This window comes from Hypanus sabinus, chromosome 14 (genome assembly GCF_030144855.1).
Source record: "Hypanus sabinus isolate sHypSab1 chromosome 14, sHypSab1.hap1, whole genome shotgun sequence".
In the NCBI taxonomy this organism is placed as follows: Eukaryota; Metazoa; Chordata; class Chondrichthyes; order Myliobatiformes; family Dasyatidae; genus Hypanus; species Hypanus sabinus.
This window is the reverse complement of record NC_082719.1, coordinates 10056399-10075081: the sequence shown is the minus strand read 5'-3', so window position 1 is coordinate 10075081 and position 18683 is coordinate 10056399. Positions and strand designations below refer to the sequence as shown.

At 38.8% G+C, this 18683-nt stretch overlaps 1 protein-coding gene across 2 annotated transcripts in view; it reads left to right on the top strand.

Moving 5' to 3' along the window:
- Window positions 1-15115, top strand: part of LOC132404550 (inactive ubiquitin carboxyl-terminal hydrolase 53-like) — a 133881-nt gene extending 118766 nt beyond the window's left edge. The window contains exons 15-16 of one of the 2 annotated variants that reach the window (XM_059988758.1): window positions 3107-4087; window positions 12654-15115. In XM_059988758.1, the coding sequence (XP_059844741.1) occupies window positions 3107-4076 (970 nt within the window). In that variant the 3' untranslated portion in view covers window positions 4077-4087; window positions 12654-15115. Of the gene's footprint in view, window positions 1-3106 lie in introns of both variants that reach the window. The other variant, XM_059988757.1, reaches the window with a different exon arrangement.
- The last annotated feature ends 3568 nt before the right edge of the window (window positions 15116-18683 follow it).

Below are 18683 nucleotides of genomic sequence, written 5' to 3'. Positions count from 1 at the left end.
CCTGTACAAGAGAGACGGGTTACACCTGAACTACAGGGGGATCGATATCCTTGCAGGGAGGTTTGTTAATGCTATTGGGGGGTGGGGGCGGTGTTTAAACTAGATTTGCAGGGGAATGGGAATCAGAATGCCAGAATAGATAGTGGAGTGGGGTTGAAAATAAATGATGTTAAAGGTTCATGCAAAGTCACAAATAGAAGGGTTGTGGTAGTAATAATCTTCTGAGGTGTGTCTTATTTCACTGCGAGGAGTATTGTGGGGAAGGCGGATGAGCTGAAGGCATGGATTGACACATGGAATTATGACTTTGTAGCCAATAGTGAAACTTGGCTACAGGAGGGGCAAGACTGACAGCTTAATGTTCCAGGGTTCCGATGTTTCAGACGTGATAGAGGCAGAGGGATGAAGAGTGGGGGGGGAGGGGGGAAGGTGGCATTGCTAGTCAGGGAAATTGTTACAGCAGTGCTCAGGCGGGACAGATTAGAGGGCTTGTCTACTGAGGCCATAAGAAACAGGAAAGTTATGACAATATTAATGGTGTTGTATTATAGACCACCCAGTAGTCAGCGAGAATTGGAGGAGCAAATCTGCAGAGAGATAGCAGACAACTGCAGGAAACATGAAGTTGTGGTAGTAGGGGATTTTAATTTTCCACATATTGATTGGGACTCCCATACTGTTAAAGGTCTGGACGGGTTAGAGTTTGTAAAATGTGTTCAGGAAAGTGTTCTAAATCAATATATAGAGGTACCGACTAGAGAGGATGTAATATTAGATCATCTATTAAGAAACGAGTTAGGTCAGGTGACGGAAGTGATCATAACACCATTAGTTTCAGCTTGATCATGGATAAGGATAGATCTGGTCCTCGGTTTGAGGTTCTAAACTGGGAAAAGGCCAATTTTGAAGAAATGAGAAAGGATCTATAAAGTGTGGATTGGAACAGGTTGTTTTCTGGCAAGGATGTCGTTGGTAAGTGGGAGGCCTTCAAAGGAGAAATTTTGAGAGTGAGGTGTTTGTATGTTCCTGTCAGGATTAAAGGCAAAATGAATAAGGATAAGGAACCTTGGTTCTCAAGGAATATTGGAACTCTGATAAAGAAGAGAGAGATGTATGACATGTATGGGAAACAGCGAGCAAACAAGGTACTTGAGTATAAAAAGTGCAAAAAATAAACTTAAGAAAGAAGTCAGGAGGGCTAAAAGTAGAAGTGAGGTTGCTTTGGCAGTCAAGGCGAAGGATAGTCCAAAGTCCAAAGTCTTCTATGGGTATAATAAGAGCAAAAGAATAGTAAGGGATAAAATTGGTCCGCTTGAAGATCAGAGTGGTCAGCTATGTATGGAACCAAAAGAAATGGGGGAGATCTTAAATGGGTTTTTTGCTTCTGTATTTACTAAGGGAACTGGCATGGAGTCAATGGAAATAAGGCAAACAAGTAGTGAGGTCATGGAACCTATACAGATTGAACAGGAGGAGGTGCTTGCTATCTTGAGGCAAATCAGAGTAGATAACTCCCCAAGACCTGACAGGGTATTCCCTCAGATCTTGAAGGAGACTAGTGTTGAAATTTCAGGGGCCCTGGCAGGTATATTTAAAATGTCGTTACCTATGGGTGAGGTGCCGGAGGATTGCTCGTGTTGTTCCTTTGTTTAAAAAAGGCTCTAAAAGTAATCTGGGAAATTATAGGCTGGTAAGTTTGACATTGGTAGTAGGTAAATTATTGGATGGAGTACTAAGAAATGGGATCTACAAATATTTAGATAGACGGGGACTTATTAGCGAGAGTCAACACATCTTTGTGCGTGGTAGGTCATGTTTAACAAATCTATTAGAGTTTTTCGAGGAGGTTACAAGGATAGTGGATGTTGTCTACATTGATTTCAGTAAGGCCTATGACAAGGTCCTGCATGGGAGGTTAGTTAGGGAGATTCAGTCGCTAGGTATACATGGTGAGGTAGTAAATTGGCTCAGTGGGAGAAGTCAGAGAGTGGTAGTGGAGGATTGCTTCTCTGAGTGGAGGTCTCTGACTAGTGGTGTACCACAGGGATCAGTGCTGGGTACATTGTTATTTGTCATCTATATCAATGATCTGGATGAGAATGTGGTAAATTGGATCAGCAAATTTGTTGATGATACAAAGATTGGAGGTGTAGTGGACAGTGAGGAATGTTTTCAAAGCTTGCAGAGGGATCTGGACCAGCTGGAAAAGTGGGCTGAAAAATAACAGAGTTTAATACAGACAAGTGTGAGGTATTGCTCTTCGGAAGGAAAAACCAAGGTAGAACATACAAGGTAAATGATAGGGCACTGAGGAGTGCAGTAGAACAGAGGAATCTGGGAATACAGATACTAAGTTCCCTAAAAGTAGTGTCACAGGCAGATAGGGTAGTAAAGAGAGCTTTTGGTACATTGGCCTCTATAAATCAAAGTATTGAGTTTAAGAGTTGGAATGTTTGGTGAGGTTGTATAAGGTATTGGTGAGGCCGAATTTTGAGTATCGTGTGCAGTTTTGGTCACTGAATTACGGGAAGAATATTAATAAGGTTGAAAGAGTACAGAGAAGGTTTACAAGGGTGTTGCCGGACTTGAGAAACTGAGTTACAGAGAAAAGTTGAATAGGTTAAGACTTTATTCCCTGGAGCATAGAAGAGTGAGAGGAGACTTGATAGAGATATATAAAATTATGATGGGTATAGACAGAATGAATACAAGCAGGCTTTTTCCACTGAGGCTAGGGGAGAGAAAAAACAGGGCAGGGGTGAAGGGGGAAATGTTTAAAGGGAACATTAGGGAGGGCTTCTTCACACAGAGTGGTGGAAGTGTGGACTGAGCTGCCAGATGAAGTGATAAATGCGGGCTTACTTTTAACATTTAAGAAAAACTTGGACAGGTACATGGATGAGAGGTGTATGGAGGGATATGGGCTGGGTGCAGGTCAGTGGGACTAGGCAGAAAAATGGTTCAGCACAGCCAAAGAGGGCCAAAAGGCCTGTTTCTGTGCTGTAATGTTTTGTGGTTCTATGGTTCTAATCTGATTGTTTTGCAGCATTTGAACATATTTGAGTAGAAATTCAATTTGACTTGTAACCTTCTTTTCATGTTTTAGATCACAGTTTGATAAAAACCAAGCTTCATCTTCATCTTCTTTTGAAAGAGTCAGAAATGCTGCTTCCATCCCCTCGCAAAAACCTAGATTCCAGGAATCACCTGGAATAAACTTGCAGGACAACAAGCCTTATAAAGATAATGGATATCATCCAGAAACACAACTGAAACAATCCTTCGCAGACAAGTCTGCTCCCAAGTGTTCAGTGAACTCCAAAGTTGATGCTATATCTGTGTTATCAGATCCTTGTGAACTTCCATCTGAAGACTTCAGGAAAGTTTCATTAGTTTCCAGTGGAGAAAATTATAATCGGCAGGACACTGATTCCATTGTTCATGGGTTGTCTTCCAATTCTCAGCAAGCTGAGATAAACACAGCAATGTTACCTCCTGTCTCACCAGTACATTTACATCCAGTAGAAAGTATGTCTGAAAATTCTCTTTCCAATCAACGTATGCAGTCTGGAGGACTAAGTCCTCACTACTGTTTTGAAACAAAAGAGAATGTCCTGGAAACTGTGCATAACGTAAGGTCCTCACCACCACCTCTACCTCCAAAGAAGTATAATCGGAGAATCCAATCTAATTTAGGTAGCAATGCCTTAAATTTTAGGCAAGTAAATGTACTAAAGGAGCAGAAAGAGAATCCAGTTCTGTCTGAACTAAAATTGAGGTTTACGGATGCTTCAAATGTACCTCTGAATAAAGTGCCTCAAGCCGTTATTCAAGGGCCAGCTTTGAGTCCTGCAGATATCTCTGATCATGAATTCTTACATAATAGATCTGTAAATTTTTCTGACAGTTCTGCAAAGCTTGAAGCAAATACTGCTGCAGTAGGATTAGCAAAACCAGTTGCTACGACAACTTATTTTTCTGTGGATGGTTGTATGACTGATACTTACAGAGTCAAATATCATGAGAGACCTAAACTCTACTTTGCAGACGTGAAAGCTAATGAATCTGAGTGGTGACCCTTTTCAAGGTGAGTTGGGTGTGAATTACATGACTTGCTGAAATGTCAATAAATACACACAAAATGCTGGTGGAACGCCGCAGGCCAGGCAGCATCAATAGGAAGAAGTACAGTCGACATTTTGGGTCAAGACCCTTCATCAGGACTAATGGAAAAAAGAGATAGCAAGAGATTTGAGAGGGGGAGAGGAGTGCCAGAGGAAGATGGAGAACAGGCAAGGAGTTATTGTGAGAGGGAAAGAAAGAGAGAAAAAGAAAAAATATATAATAAATAAATAAATAACAAATAAATAAATAGGATGGGGTAAGAAGGGGGAGGGACATTAACGGAAGTTAGAGAAATTAATGTTCATGCCATCAGGTTGGAGGCTACCCAGATGAAACATAAGGTTTTGTTCGTCCAACCTGAGTGTTCCTTGTGTTTGCGTTAGGAAATGTCAATACTCATTTCCTTTCAGTTGACTCTCAAACTGCCATTTTCATTGCTTATATAACTTGATTGTTATCCTTTCAAAAGGTGACTTCATCCCAATGATAATCTATTATTTCATTAAGTACACCAAGACAGTATAAACTTTACAATATTGATTAATTATGAATAAACAATCTTCAAGATGTTTATTTCAAATATGGCAGTCAAGGTACAAGAAACTTCAAAGTTCAAAGTAAATTTATTGTACTTGTATGTCACCATATACAACTTTGAGATTCATGTTCTGCGGACATATTCTATACATTCATTGAGTATTACACATAACAGAATCAACAGAAGACCGTACCAACTTAGGTATTTAACCAGTGTGCAAAAGACAACATACTGTGCAAATACAAAAAGAAAGAAATAATAATAATAAATAAATAAACAATACTTGTCGAGCATGGAGAATCCTTAAAAGTGAGTCCATTGTTTGTGGAGACATTTTGGTGATGGGGTAAGTGAAGTTATCCCCATTTGGTTCAAGCGCCTGATGGATGAAAGGTAGTAACTGTACCTGAACCTGGTGGTACAAATCCTGAGACTCGTGTATCTTCTTCCTGATGCAGCAGTGAGAAGAGAGCATGCCTGAGTGGTGGGGGCCCCTGATGTTGGATGTTGCTTTCTTGAGACAGCATTTTATGTAAATTTGCTCAGTGGTGGGGGGAGGTGTTGTTTACCCATGACGTACTGGGCCATATCCACTACTTTTTGTAGAATTTTCCATTCAAGGGCATTGGTGTTTCCAAACCAGGCTATGATTCACCACCACACATCTATAGAAGTTTGTGCCAGAAGTAGAAGTGCGGCCATGCTTTCTTTGTAATTGTACTTGTGTGCTGGATCTAGGACAGGTTCTCTGAAATATTAACACTGAGGAATTTAAAGTTGCTGATCCTCTCTACCTCTGCTCTTCTGATGAGGATTGGCTCATGGACCTCTGGTTTCCTTCTCCTGATGTCAATAATCAGCTCCTTGGACTTTCTGACATCGCGTAAGAGGTTGTTACGGCACCAGTCAGCCAGAATTTCAGTCTCTCCCCTAGATGCTGATTCATCATATGTCTTACGACAGTGGTGTCATCAGCAAACTTGAATATGGAAACTGAAGCAGTACTTAGCTACGCAATCATAAGTGTAGAGTGAGTAGAACAAGGGGCTAAGCACACAGCAATGTGGTGCAACTGTGCTGATGGAAGTTGTGGAAGAGATGTTGTTGCCAATCTGAACTGACTGGTGTCTGCAAATGAAGAAATTGAGGATCTAATTGCACAAGGCGGTATTGAGGCCAAGTCCTTAGAGCTTACTGGTTAGTTTTGAGGGGATGATGATATTAAAGGCTGAATGTAGCCAATAAAGACAATCCTGATGTATGCATCTTTGCTGTCCAGATGTTCCAGGCCAATGAAATGGCATCTGCTTTCTTGTTTCTTGTAGACTTGTTGCTCTGGTAGGCAAATTGGAGCAGATCTAAGGTACTTCTGAGGTAGGAGTTGTTATGTTTCACCTCCAACCTCTGAAAGTACTTCATCACTCTGGATGCAAGTGCTGCTGGGCGATAGTCATTGAGCCAGGTCATCATGCTTTTCATGGGCACCGGTATAATTGAAGCCTGCTTGAAGAGGGTGGGTACTTCAGTCTGCCAAATCGAGAGGATAAGGATCTCGGTGAATACTCCAGCTAGTTGATCAGTGCAGGTCTTTAGTATTTGGCCAGTTACCCCATCTGGGCCAGATGCTTTTCATGGGTTCACTCTCCCCAAGGCTACTCATACATTGGCCTCAGAAACTGAAATCACAGGATCATCAGAGGCTGTGGGAGTCCCTGGTGTTTCCTCTATGTTTTGTCAATCAAAGCGAGCATTGAGCTTATCTGGAAGTCCTACTGTCACTTGTGTTGATTGATTTCACTTTATAAGAGGTGATTATATTCATGCTCTGCTACAACTGTCGAGCATCCTTCATTGATTCATGTTTAGCCACTTCCTCCCCCTGAAGTGGATCGTACCTGAACCTCTTGGATCATTCTTGGTCATCAGACTTAAATGTTGTAATCGGGATCTCAGTAGATTGCAGATATCATGGTTCATCCTGGTGTTCTGATTGGGGAAGATTCTGAATGATGTGGTTACACACTCATCTACAACTGTTTTATTAAAGTCTGTGATAACTATGGTGTATTCATTCAGATCCAGAGATGAATCATGGCCCAGTCCACCAACTTGAAGCAATCTCATAGTTGTTCCTCTGCCTCCCATGACCACCTCTTTGTTGTCTGCACATTCAAGGATTTTCAAAAGATTTGTGTTTAGAAGTCATGATTTTGTTATGGGAAATCTTTGGTACATTGAATGCAGCAATCCCATGCAAAATCATAATGGGTTTTAAGAATCATCTCAAAGAAAAAGCAAGGAGGGATTTTGGAGTCCAGGCACTTTGAATCTTCAAAAAAAAAAGCTCACCTAGATGATGACAAGCTAAAAGCTGTAGATCTGGAAGTGAGGAAATACATGTTGATGCTGGAGGATTGAAATGTCCAGATGCAGCATAGTGTTCTGTGATCAGTTTGTCCCAGAAGTAATGAAGTGTTGATTTGCCAGTCTTTGGACTCAAGGGTTTGATTTAGTAAAAGAAATGGTAAGCAAAGTTGATCTACATTCCTTAGAATGTAAAAGGCTGAGGGTAAGGCAGGATTTTGTTATACTTGTCAAGATTTAAAAAGAAAACTACCACTATTATTTTGGGAGTAAAGGAATAGAGAGCAAAGTCTTGAAAATTGGGAGTGTGACAAAAAATTATGATAAATTACAAAAAAAGAGTAAATAGTGCAAAAGGGGAATAGTGAGGTAGTGATAATTTATATAGGCTTCTGTAGGTCTCATGAGACCATGGATTTGCACCTTGCAAGGTATCCAGGGTGCAGGCCTGGGTAGGGTTGTAAGGGAGACCAGCAGTTGCCCAAGCTGCAAGCCTTCCCCTTTCCATGCCACCGATGTTGTCCAAGGGAAGGGCACTAGGACCCATGCAGCTTGGCACTGGGTCGTCGCAGAGCAATGTGTTGTTAAGTGCCTTGCTCAAGGACATAAGCACGCAGCCTCAGCTGAAGCTTGAACCAGTGACCTTCAGATTACTAGTCCGATGCTTTATCTACTAGGCCACACGACAGTGAGGTAGTGTTCATAGACATTCAGAAATCTGATTGCAGAAGAGAAAAAGTTGCTTTTAATACTGTCAGTCTTCAGTTTCCTATACTACCTACCTACTGGTTGTAATGAGAATAAGGCTTGTTCCAACTTGTGATTTTCTTTAATGATGGATGCTACTTTCTTGAGCCACCACCATTTGAAGATGTCCTTGATGGTGGGGAGGCATGAGCCCATGATGGAGTTGGCTGAGTGTACAGCCCTCTGGTTCATGTGCATCAGAGCTTCCAAACCATGTGGTGGTTTGTGCATAGCACATCTGTAGAACTTTGCTAGAGTGTTTGGCGACATACCAAATGTCCTCCGACTCCTGATGTATAGCTACTAAGGTGACTTTTCTGATTGCATTGATATCTTCAGACCAGATGGATCCTCTGATTTGATGCCTAGGTACTTGAAGCTACTCAGCTTTCAACTGTTGACCCACCAGTGAAGACTGTTGTATTTTCTGACTTCCCCTTCCAGAATCAGTTCATTGGACATGCTAATAATGAATGCAAGATTGTTCCTGCAACACCATTCAACCAGCCAATCTTTCTCACTCCTGTATGCCTCTTCACCATCTGAAATTTTACCAACATAGGCGAATTTACAGGTGGTTTTACCACACTGTAGAGAGAGCGGAACAGTGGGCTAAGCACACATCCTGTGTTGATTGTCAGCAAGAAGGAGATGTTATTACTGATCTGCTCTGACTCTGGTCTCCCAATGAGGAAGTCAGAGATCCAGTTGCAGAGAGCGGTTGCTAATTGCGGGGGGTTGAGAATGGTGTAGAATGCTCAGTTATAATCGATAAGCTGCAAATTGACATATGTATTGCTATTATCCAGGTGGTCCAAAAGCCAGGTGGAGAGCTACTGAGACTGTATCTGCTACGGATTTGTTGTAGTGGAAGCCAAATTGCATTGGGTATGCTTGCTACAAGCATTTGCCTTATGTTTGGATGAAGTCGACTTGTCTTTCAAGCCTGAAGCATCTAGACGTGTCCTAATCAGAAACTGCACAGTAAATAAATCTCCTTTCTTGAAATTTCCCTACAAGTCTTCAGCAGATAAAACCCAGTCCCATCTGTAATGATTGCCAAAATTAGGAGGGAATTCAAACAAGTAAGATAACTAAAATTATTTTTAAATGTGCAAATAATAATAGGTTTTCAGCAAACCAAAAATTTTATATAAATAAATTTGCCACCCCTTTCTATCCCACCTGCCCTAAAATCCATTGAAATCAGTGGACCTAAAGCAGGCCAATTTTACCAATGTAAATGTGAAAAGCCTGCAAGTTTGAACTCCGCTGATTGATTTCATGACAGATCCTGTTTCAAAGCAATCTGATAATTTTAATGTCTAGTATTATAAACAAAGTTCAAAACTTTGTATTTTATTATGTGTGCCTAGAAATCCAGCCATTAAGAGTTGAGATCAGTTCCAAATCACAAGATAGCTTTGGATAAAAATGCAATTTTATCAAAATCTGTCTTCTCACCATACACATACTCTTTCAATGTTGTTCTGAAATCTTCAACTTAAAAATGCTCAAGAGCTACTTTTGGGGTTGTCTGTTGTGTTTGGTGCTCTCAATGCAGCCTCTTTTATATTGATGGCACACAACGTAAATTGGGGACTGCTTTGTCGAGCACCTCAGCTCCAACTGCAAAAAGTGGAATTTCCCATTGGCCAACCATTTTAATTCCTATCTCCATTCCCATTAAGATATGTCAGTCAGTCCATGACTTTCTCCTTTGCCGTCACTCTTGGGCAAGTAACCTTACCTCCATCTAGGTAGTATCCAACATGATAGCATGAACGTTGATTTCTCCTTCTGGTTTAAAAAAAATCCCTTCACCCTCCCCCCCCACTTCTAGTTCCCACTCTAGCCTCCAACCTCTTCTTACCTATCACCTTCCCCCAGTGCCACTCTAAATACCCTTTTTCCCATGGTTCATTCTCCACTCCTAACAGATTCTTTCTACTTCAGCCCTTTACCTTTCCCATCCACCTGGCTTCACCTATCACCTTCTAGCTAGTCCTCTTCACCACCCCCCCACTTTTTTCTGGCATCTTCCCCCTTTCCAGGCCTCGGTCCAAAATGTCGACGATTCCTCCAGCATTTTGTATGTGTTGAGCTGATATTTTTGCCTGTAATTGACTAGTGAATGTCCCAACATATCAGTCATTACAGAGGTAGAAAGGAAATCTGGCAATAGATTACATGCCTTTTGAAGACTGACTTTTAATTTGGAATAAGTATGTCTAGGAATTTTAAGTGTTTACAAATTGGTGTACTATTTTGGTGCCGGTTATGGCAGCCCAGAAGTTCATCACTCGCCTCTTCTGTAGTGGTACTAGCTGGAAAGGAGATTGAATAGTATTCAGTGTTGGTCCGCAAATAAGGAAAAAAATACTGAGCAGAATGTTAATGGGAATTTAAAAGAATTCTTTCATTGAGGATGATAATCAGGAGATTTTTACCATTAGTTAAGTGTGAAGAGGATAAGGATGAGGATGAAGATTTTGGCGGTATATTTTTAGCTAGACACGGAAGCAGGTTATGTAATAGAAGGTTAGTTGACTTTGTATTGAAAAGGTAAAGGGACAGAAAATCAGCTCCAAAACAAATTGAATCTGTTACCAGCATGTTCAAGTTGCTATTCAGTATTTTAATAATTTTGTTTTACATTTTCAAATGCAGATGCTGTGTTGCAGGTATGTTGTAGCCTATTTCACTTAATTGTTAAAAGTATGGTATTGCATCATTTCTTCTTATTTGACTACAGTTGTAAGAAAATATTTGTAAACCCTTTGCAATTACCTGGTTTTCTGCATTAATTACTCATAAAATGTGGTCTGATCTTCATTTAAGTCACAATAATAGACAAACGCAATTTGTCTAAAATACTATCACACACAACTGTCCTACTTCTCGTCAATACTGAGTACACCATTTAAACTGTCACAGTCTAGATTCAAATAGTATGTGAACCTCTGCGATAATACTTCTACAAAAGCTATTTGGAGTGTGGTGTTCTAGTCAAAGAGATGAGATTGTAGGTGTGGGTTATAAGAGGTGCCCTGTCCTATATATTAAAAAAAAAACACTCAAAGTCAGGTTACTGACAGATCCTGCTCTTCTCAAGAAAGATCTGTTTCTGTGCACCATGCCTCAGTCAGAGCAACTTTCAGAGGACTGTAGAATAATTGTAAAGATGCATGAAGCTGGAAAAGGCTACAAAAGCATTTCTAAAGACCTGAGTGTTCAACTGTCCACAGTAAGAAAGATTGCCTGCAAATGAAGAAAATTCAGAGTGGTGAATCTGTGGAATTCTTTGCCTCAGGAAGCTATGGAGGCCAAGTCTTTATGTATATTTAAGGTAGAGGTTGATAGATTCATGATTGGTGAAGGCATGAAGGGATATGGGAAAGAAGCCAGGAGATTGGGGCTGAGAGGAAAATTGGATCAGACTTGATGGGCCAAATGGCCTAATTCTGCTCCTATATCTTAAGGTCCTATGGTCTTCAGTGCTGTTGCTACTCTCCCTATGAGTGGGTGCAATACTGAAGAAGATGAAAAAGAACTCGAGGGTAACAGTGAAAGACCTGCAGAAATCTCTAGAACTTGCTAAAGTCTCTGTTCATGTGTCCACTATAAGAAAAGCACTGAACAAGAATGGTGATCATGGAAGGACACCAATGAGGAAACCATTGCTCTTCAAAAAAAACATTGCTGCATATGTCAAGATGCAAAAGACTGCCTGGTTTTCCACAACGTTTCTGGGACAATGTTCTGTGTGCAGATGAGACAAAAGCTGAACTTCTAGGCAGAAATGCACAACACTATGTTTGGAAGAAAAAGGGCATAGCACACCAACACCAAAACCTCATCCCAACTGTGAAGCATGTTGGAAGGAGCATCAGGGCCTGGACAGCTTGCAATTGTTGAGGAAACAATGAATTTAAAATTGTATCAAGACATTTTACAGGAGAATGTCAAGATGGTGGTCCATCACCTGAAGCTTAATAGACGTTGGATGATGCAACAAGGCGATGATTTGAAGACAAGAGAATGGTTTAAAAAGAAGAAATTTTGTGTTTTGGAATGGCCAAGTCAGAGTCCATATCTCAAACTAATTGAGATGCTGTGGCATGACCTGAAGAGGGTTGTTCATGCAAGGTATCCCAGAAATATTGATGATCTGAAACAGTTTTGTATGGAGGAAGGTTTTAAAGTTCCTCCTCACCACTGCAAGTCTGATCAGCAGCTACAGGAAACACTTGGTGAGGTTGTTGCTGCTAAAGGAGGTTCTACCACTTATTAAACACACAAAGGTTCACATACTTTTTCCAGCCTGGACTGTGATTAAACAAAGTGTCCATTAAAGGCATGAAGAGTACAATTGTTTGTGTGTTGCTAGTTTAAGCTGATGGCTTTTGTCTATTGTTGTGATGTAGATGACGATCAGATCAATATATGAGTAATTAATGTAGGAAACCAGGTAATTGCAAAGGGTTAACATTTTCTTGCAACCATAAATTATCTATGTTTCTGTCATTTAGCAACAACAGACTGTTCTGTAGAACAAAGTTTTATTGGGGATCTTCTGGGGCTACGGCCTGGAAGCCATTACTTGTGTGAGTGAGAATGTTGTCAGTCTCTCCAGTTGTATGGAATCTGTTCATTCTGCCATCAGAAACATAAAAGCTAAAGATCTATCATGAACTTTCTCTTAATTTTTTAAAAGTCTGCAAGCAATTTAAAAATACCTGATAATCTTGAAGCGATATAATATGTAAGGTTGGTAATTATGTTAGTTAATAGGGTTAATTTAAATGAATGTTACTTGTATTATTATGTTTAAGCAATTTGATAAGCAGACTTTGCATTCTTGATTTTACTTTTTCAGCTTATGGCTAGATGTTCTCCCTCAAGTGCCATTCAATGTACGTGAAGTTAAGGCATCCTAATCATATTCCTGAAAGCAATAAGTGGGATATGCAATCACTTAAATTATCATGAAACATGAGTTTACTCACAAGTTAAGAGTGTTATGATTGATGGACAAGATGTACAAAACAAAGTACTTCAATCAAGATTATCATAAGAATACTAATTACAAATATTGTCCGAGAGAGAAAAGCTATTATAGGTTATCCCCAGGTAATGAGATACCTGACTTATTGACATGCTTACATACAAACAAATGCCCATCCTATTAAATTCAGAACTCCAGTATATGTATAGTTTTTTTTCTCTCTTCCATTTTTAGTACCTATTCTTCCTTAAGTCTTGTGTGCAGTTGATGTGGATGTATGGTTCCAAATTAAGTAATTTTATGCACTTTCTGACTTGTGAACAAAATCTATGTATGGATGCCTGTAAAAACAGAACAGTTCATACCCAAGCTGTGTACATATATGTATTTTCCAGTGCTTTCCAGTTGTGCTGATTCAAGTACTATGCATTGTGTTGTGGAATGTCAGTCAAAATTTGTATTCTTCACTTTTTATTACATAACCCTTTTTGTATTAACATTGGTGTAAAGTATCACTTTAACATTTCACGTGGAACAAATTTTAGAAATAATACTGTCCCAAAATATTAATTTAATTAGTAATTTCACAGAACAAACCAAATAATGTTCACCTTAAACAAAAATTCAGCAATATTAAACCAAGAAAATGAGCAACTTCATTTCAGATTAATATGTAAAAATCAAATCTAAATGTGTTTGTATGAAAATAATTATGCAGAAATGAAAAAGATTATGTATAGCTTCAACACATATTAAGATGTGCCACGCAGCTTTGCAGGAACACTATCAAACAAAGTTTGTCACTTATGCCAAAAGAGAAAGTTTGGTCAAAGACTTGGACTTTAAGGGATTGTCCTAAAGGGGGAAATGACCAGGAGGTATGTTTAAGTGGTAGCTGGATACATCAATCACCAGTGGAGCAGTTGGATTTTGGAATATTCACAAAATTAAAGTTGTGGAAGATGGTACTTACTTGTAAAACTGTTAGAAATCATAAATAATGAAGACTATTTGAACGTTAGGATGAAAATGCTAACATGGATTTTTTTTAATGTTTTGAAATTCGAAAAAGTACTTCTGAGTTAATTCAATTATTTTCTCATGCTTTTCAATAAAAATAGTTGTGTCGTGTTTCCTCTCTGTGGAAATTACTTCAATAATGATGGGCTTCATACCGATGTCATTGTCAACAATAAATATTCTTTTATTTTATGCGAGAGAGCAGATCATTCCAAGCCAACTAATACAAAATCCAATGAACTGTTTTTGAACCTCAAGCTTAAAAACTGAACAGTACTTTTAAGCTGGGTAATTAGATAAGTATTTTTGTCCTGTCATACGAACTTGCAAAAAATGAGTTTTATTCATAATTATGAACTGAGTAACTACTGATTTTATTAACAAATTTAACCAATACTGCCAATTTGGGTATTGTGAATATTTTGAAAGTTATCTATTAAAGACTGAAGTTGATTTGTGTAGGTACCAGTGGACATGAAGGCCTTTTCAACTATGAATGCCAATATTTTGTAAAGTTATTTTAGAGAAGAATTTTGTACATTGAGAAATCCTTTGTAGGTTGAGTTTTAAGGTACTGTTACTGACTTTTCTAAAACATTAATTTTATCTATGTAAATATTTTACAGACTAACTTTATCAAGTATTATTTTTTTCAATGTATAAAGAATATTAAATGTACTCTTCCATTTTTCTGTTACTACACACATTTATTGTATTCAAATTCCTTAAAGTGATTTTGAAAAAAATCTTATTTTAATATTGGAGAAAGACTAACATTTGATATTATTATTTTCATATGTAGTAAGTGTTTAATGTAATTTAATTGTCAAAATAATCTTCCTGTGCCTTTTGAGTTTCTAAGTGTAATTGCGGGCAAAAAATCTTTTTATGACTCCAACAAAAAGTAAAGATATTTGAATACATGAACAACCTTGAATTGAAGTGCAATGAACTGTTAATTTAGTTTCAAAAGTGTCTGCACATTTGTATTTTAACAGTTTCATAATTGTGCACAAATATATTAAAAGAAAACCTTAGACATTTTAGGATATTTATTTTAAAGCAGTGTATATCCCAAGTATACCTTAATTACTTGTTTGACTGTAAAAACACTGTTAAAGTAACTTGACTCCAGTAATTTGATACAATCAATGGAACAGTTAAATACAAAGATAAACCAAAATGGGCATATGGGTAATGTATGGCTCATACAGTGTGTCTATTTATTTTTCTATGTACAAATTGGGAATATTTGTAGAACTGATTTTTATTACTTGGATATATTGTGGAATAAATAAATGTCTGTTTGTACAGCATTGTTTCTGATTAAACTTAATGTTAATAGGTAATGAGCACAAAAGCCAATGAACTTCATCCATTAATGTTTATTTAATGTAGTGATACACAGGCCAAACACAAACTTGAGATGGGTTTATGTCATAAACAGACTGCTTTTGTAAATACTCCTGCTTTTCTTTCAAAAGTTTTTTAACAGCTGAACACAAAAATAGTGATTGTGCATTGTAGAAAAGCTTTACAAAAGGATTTGCTATTTCACTGATAGCCAGCTGAAGGCAGCTTTGAGTATTGTAGATTTTCACAAATAAAACCAAGTGAGACATTTAATGTTTAATGAAACCGGTAGCATGTTTTATTAAACTCCAAAACCTAAACACAGAAGTGCACTAAAAACACATTAGACCCTTTTTATATTATTTTTATAAGTTTCTACAATGCGACAAAACAAAAAATTTAAAGAGTGCAATTTAATACAGTGCAAAGCAAACGTATCAAATGTACTGTTCGTAACAGTTAAGGAAAAGCACCCTTCATAGAATCGTATAAAGTTAGCTACCACCCCACCCTCCCACTACCCAAATCCAAGCCGGCTTTACGATGTATAAAAACATTAATCAGAACTCTTATCACCACAGAGCTGTATTTATAAAAAGGAGGTATATTGCCTACTACCTGAGCTATAATATGTTTACACATTAAAAAAAATGTAAATCTTAACCGAAAGAAGCTGGAAGTAAGGGATTTAAGTGCAAAAGAAAAAAGGGAGGGATGCACCCTTACTCTAAACAGGAATTATGAAAATATTCAAGAAAAGACCCCCACACCTTTTGGAATTTTATGTCTGAATTAAGAAGTGAATAATGAATCTTTCAAGGTCTAGGCAGGACATAATATCTCTAAGCCATTGAGCATGAGTGGGTGGGACAGCATCTCTCCATCTAAAAAGGACTGCACATTTGGCCAAATGAGAGGCAATATATATGTACTTTAGGCTTCTTGGATCCACACTTCCTTGCCATTTGCCTAAATCAATTGTTAATCCAGTCATCAGACACACTCTGAGAATATGGGCTCAGTTAAGAAAATATAATTGTCTTCATGGTTTCACTCTCTCTAATCCTATTTTAAATAATCATCTTTTTCAGCCTTTATGCAGGATGTAACATTTCTAGACTGGAACTGAAAGGGCATTAGGTGCTTTGAAGATCTTTTCATAGACAAGCACTTTGCAACTTTTGACCAACTGTCCGTAAAGTTTGGCCTACCCAACACTCGTTTCTTTAGATATCTCCAAATTAGACATTTTATCAACCCTTTAATAACAAACTTTCCCAAGGTACCTGATTAAAAATGTTGTGGACTTGTTTCTTCGTATGAACCCATTGGGTAAAGGTTTAATATCTACTATTCGAGATATGTTGGCGATGTTGAGGTGAACCCCCTTTGACAAAATTACAACTGCCTGGGAGCATGATTTAAATTTTCCTCTGTCCAACAAGGTTTGGGATTCAATTCTCAAGTCAGTTAATTCAACTTCTGTTTGTGCTCGCCACTGCCTTTTACAGTTCAATGTTGTAAACAGGGCTTATATGTCTAAAACTAGATTATCACGGTTCTATCCTGATTATTAGTCCCTGTTGTGAAAAGTGTAAAGGGGGCGAGGCTCCCCTTATTCATATATATTGGGCTTGTCCTAGCTTGGAGAAATTCTGGGAAGATTTTTTTTTAACTTTTTCTCATATACTTAATGGCTACTTGGAACCTAACCCTCTGATTGCTCTTTTCAGCACTTTGGGAGAAGTTGACTCCGACTAAGCATCGTACATTGTCTTTCGCCTCTCTTTTGGCCAGACCCTTCTCTTAATGTAAAACCACAACTCAGTGGTGGTGGCTGTGAAGTTAATAACTCCTTCTACCTTAGGCCACAAGCTTATCAATCACCCCGATGTTATTAACTGATGAATTATTAACTTCAAACTTCTTGCATAATCACTCAAAGAGTTGAACTGCTTGTGCATGAAATGAGAGCTGTATAACTCATCTCCTTCTACCTTAGGCCACGAACTTGTCAATGACCTCTGCTGTGAACACTTTCTGGAGGTTCAATATCTGTATGCTCCACGACCGCTGGACTAAGTGTGTAAATGTAGGAGGGAACTATGTTGAAAAATAAATGTGCTAGTTTTTCTAAAATTGACTCCTACCTTAGGCCACGAGCTTATCAATCACCCCTTGTAGTAATTAGATTTCAGAAATGGGAGATGAAGCACTAAACTTCTAACAATAGGCAGAACAGCAACTCACTATAGCAAAATTCATTTAAGTCCAAGAGGCTTAGGCTAGACAGAATTTGTTGGGTGCATTCAAGAAGGTTTCTTGGGATAAAAATGGATTCCACATTGAGATTGCAGTAAGTGATATGCAGGGTACAGAGCTTGTGGAGTGATGGGTAAGGACAAGGGGAACAGTGGACATTACAGATAATGATGTGCTGGATACAGGAGCCAATGGTATGGTAGGTAAGGACAAGGGGAACTTGTCATACAATTTTGTCCCCCTCGGTTCAGTCCCTTCATAACTAAATCTGATGACAATTCACATTTCTCCATCACTTAAATGCTTACAATTTCCTGCCCTGATCACTTTATTTTCACTATGGACTTATAGTCCCTATATACCTCTTCAAGAAGTCCTTAAAGCTCTTTGCTTCTTTCTGGACAGTAGAACAATAGGACTAATCAGTTTCCCTCCACCACGACCCTCCTCTGTTTAGTGAAACTGGTTCTCTTTTGTCTCCTCCCACTTTCACCAAGCCATTGGTGTAGCCAGAAATTCACATAAGCCCAAGCTGGACCTGCTTTTTCATTGGCTACATGGAAGAGTCCGTGTTCCAAGCCTGCCCCCAAATTTTCTCCACTACATTGACAACTGCATTGGTTCTGCTTGCTGCACCCATGCCAAGTTTGTCAGCTTCAAAAACCTTGCTGCCAACTTCCACTCTCCTCTGAAATTTTCTTAATCCATCCCTGACACCTCTTTTCCCTTTCTCGATGTCCCTGGCTCCATTTCTGGGGACAGCCTATCTACTGAGATGTTTTGCAAACCTACTGACTCTCAGAAATATCTTGACTATACCTCTTCCCACCCTGTCATTTATAAAATGCTATTCCCTTTACTCATTTTCTCCATCTCCGCTGCATCTGTACTCAGCATGAGGCTTCCCATTCTAGAATATCTGAGATGTCCTCTTTCTTTCAAAGACCAGGGTTTTCCTTCCACCACTATTGATGCTGCCCCTATCTTCTCCATTTTCCACACACATGTCCTCACTCCATCCTCCCACATCATAACAGGGATAGGATTCCACTCCACAAGGCTCAATATTCAGCACATCATTCTCCAAAACATCCACCATCTCCAGCAGGATCCTATCACTGAGCTTATCTTTTGTTACCCTGCCATCCTCTGTATCCTGGTGTAGGTTTTTTCAAGAAACCCAACGCAATACCATTTCCTCCTTTATGTGCTTGGAATATTAACATGCCACCAAGATCCATGGCCTTCCCCTTGCTGAATACCAAC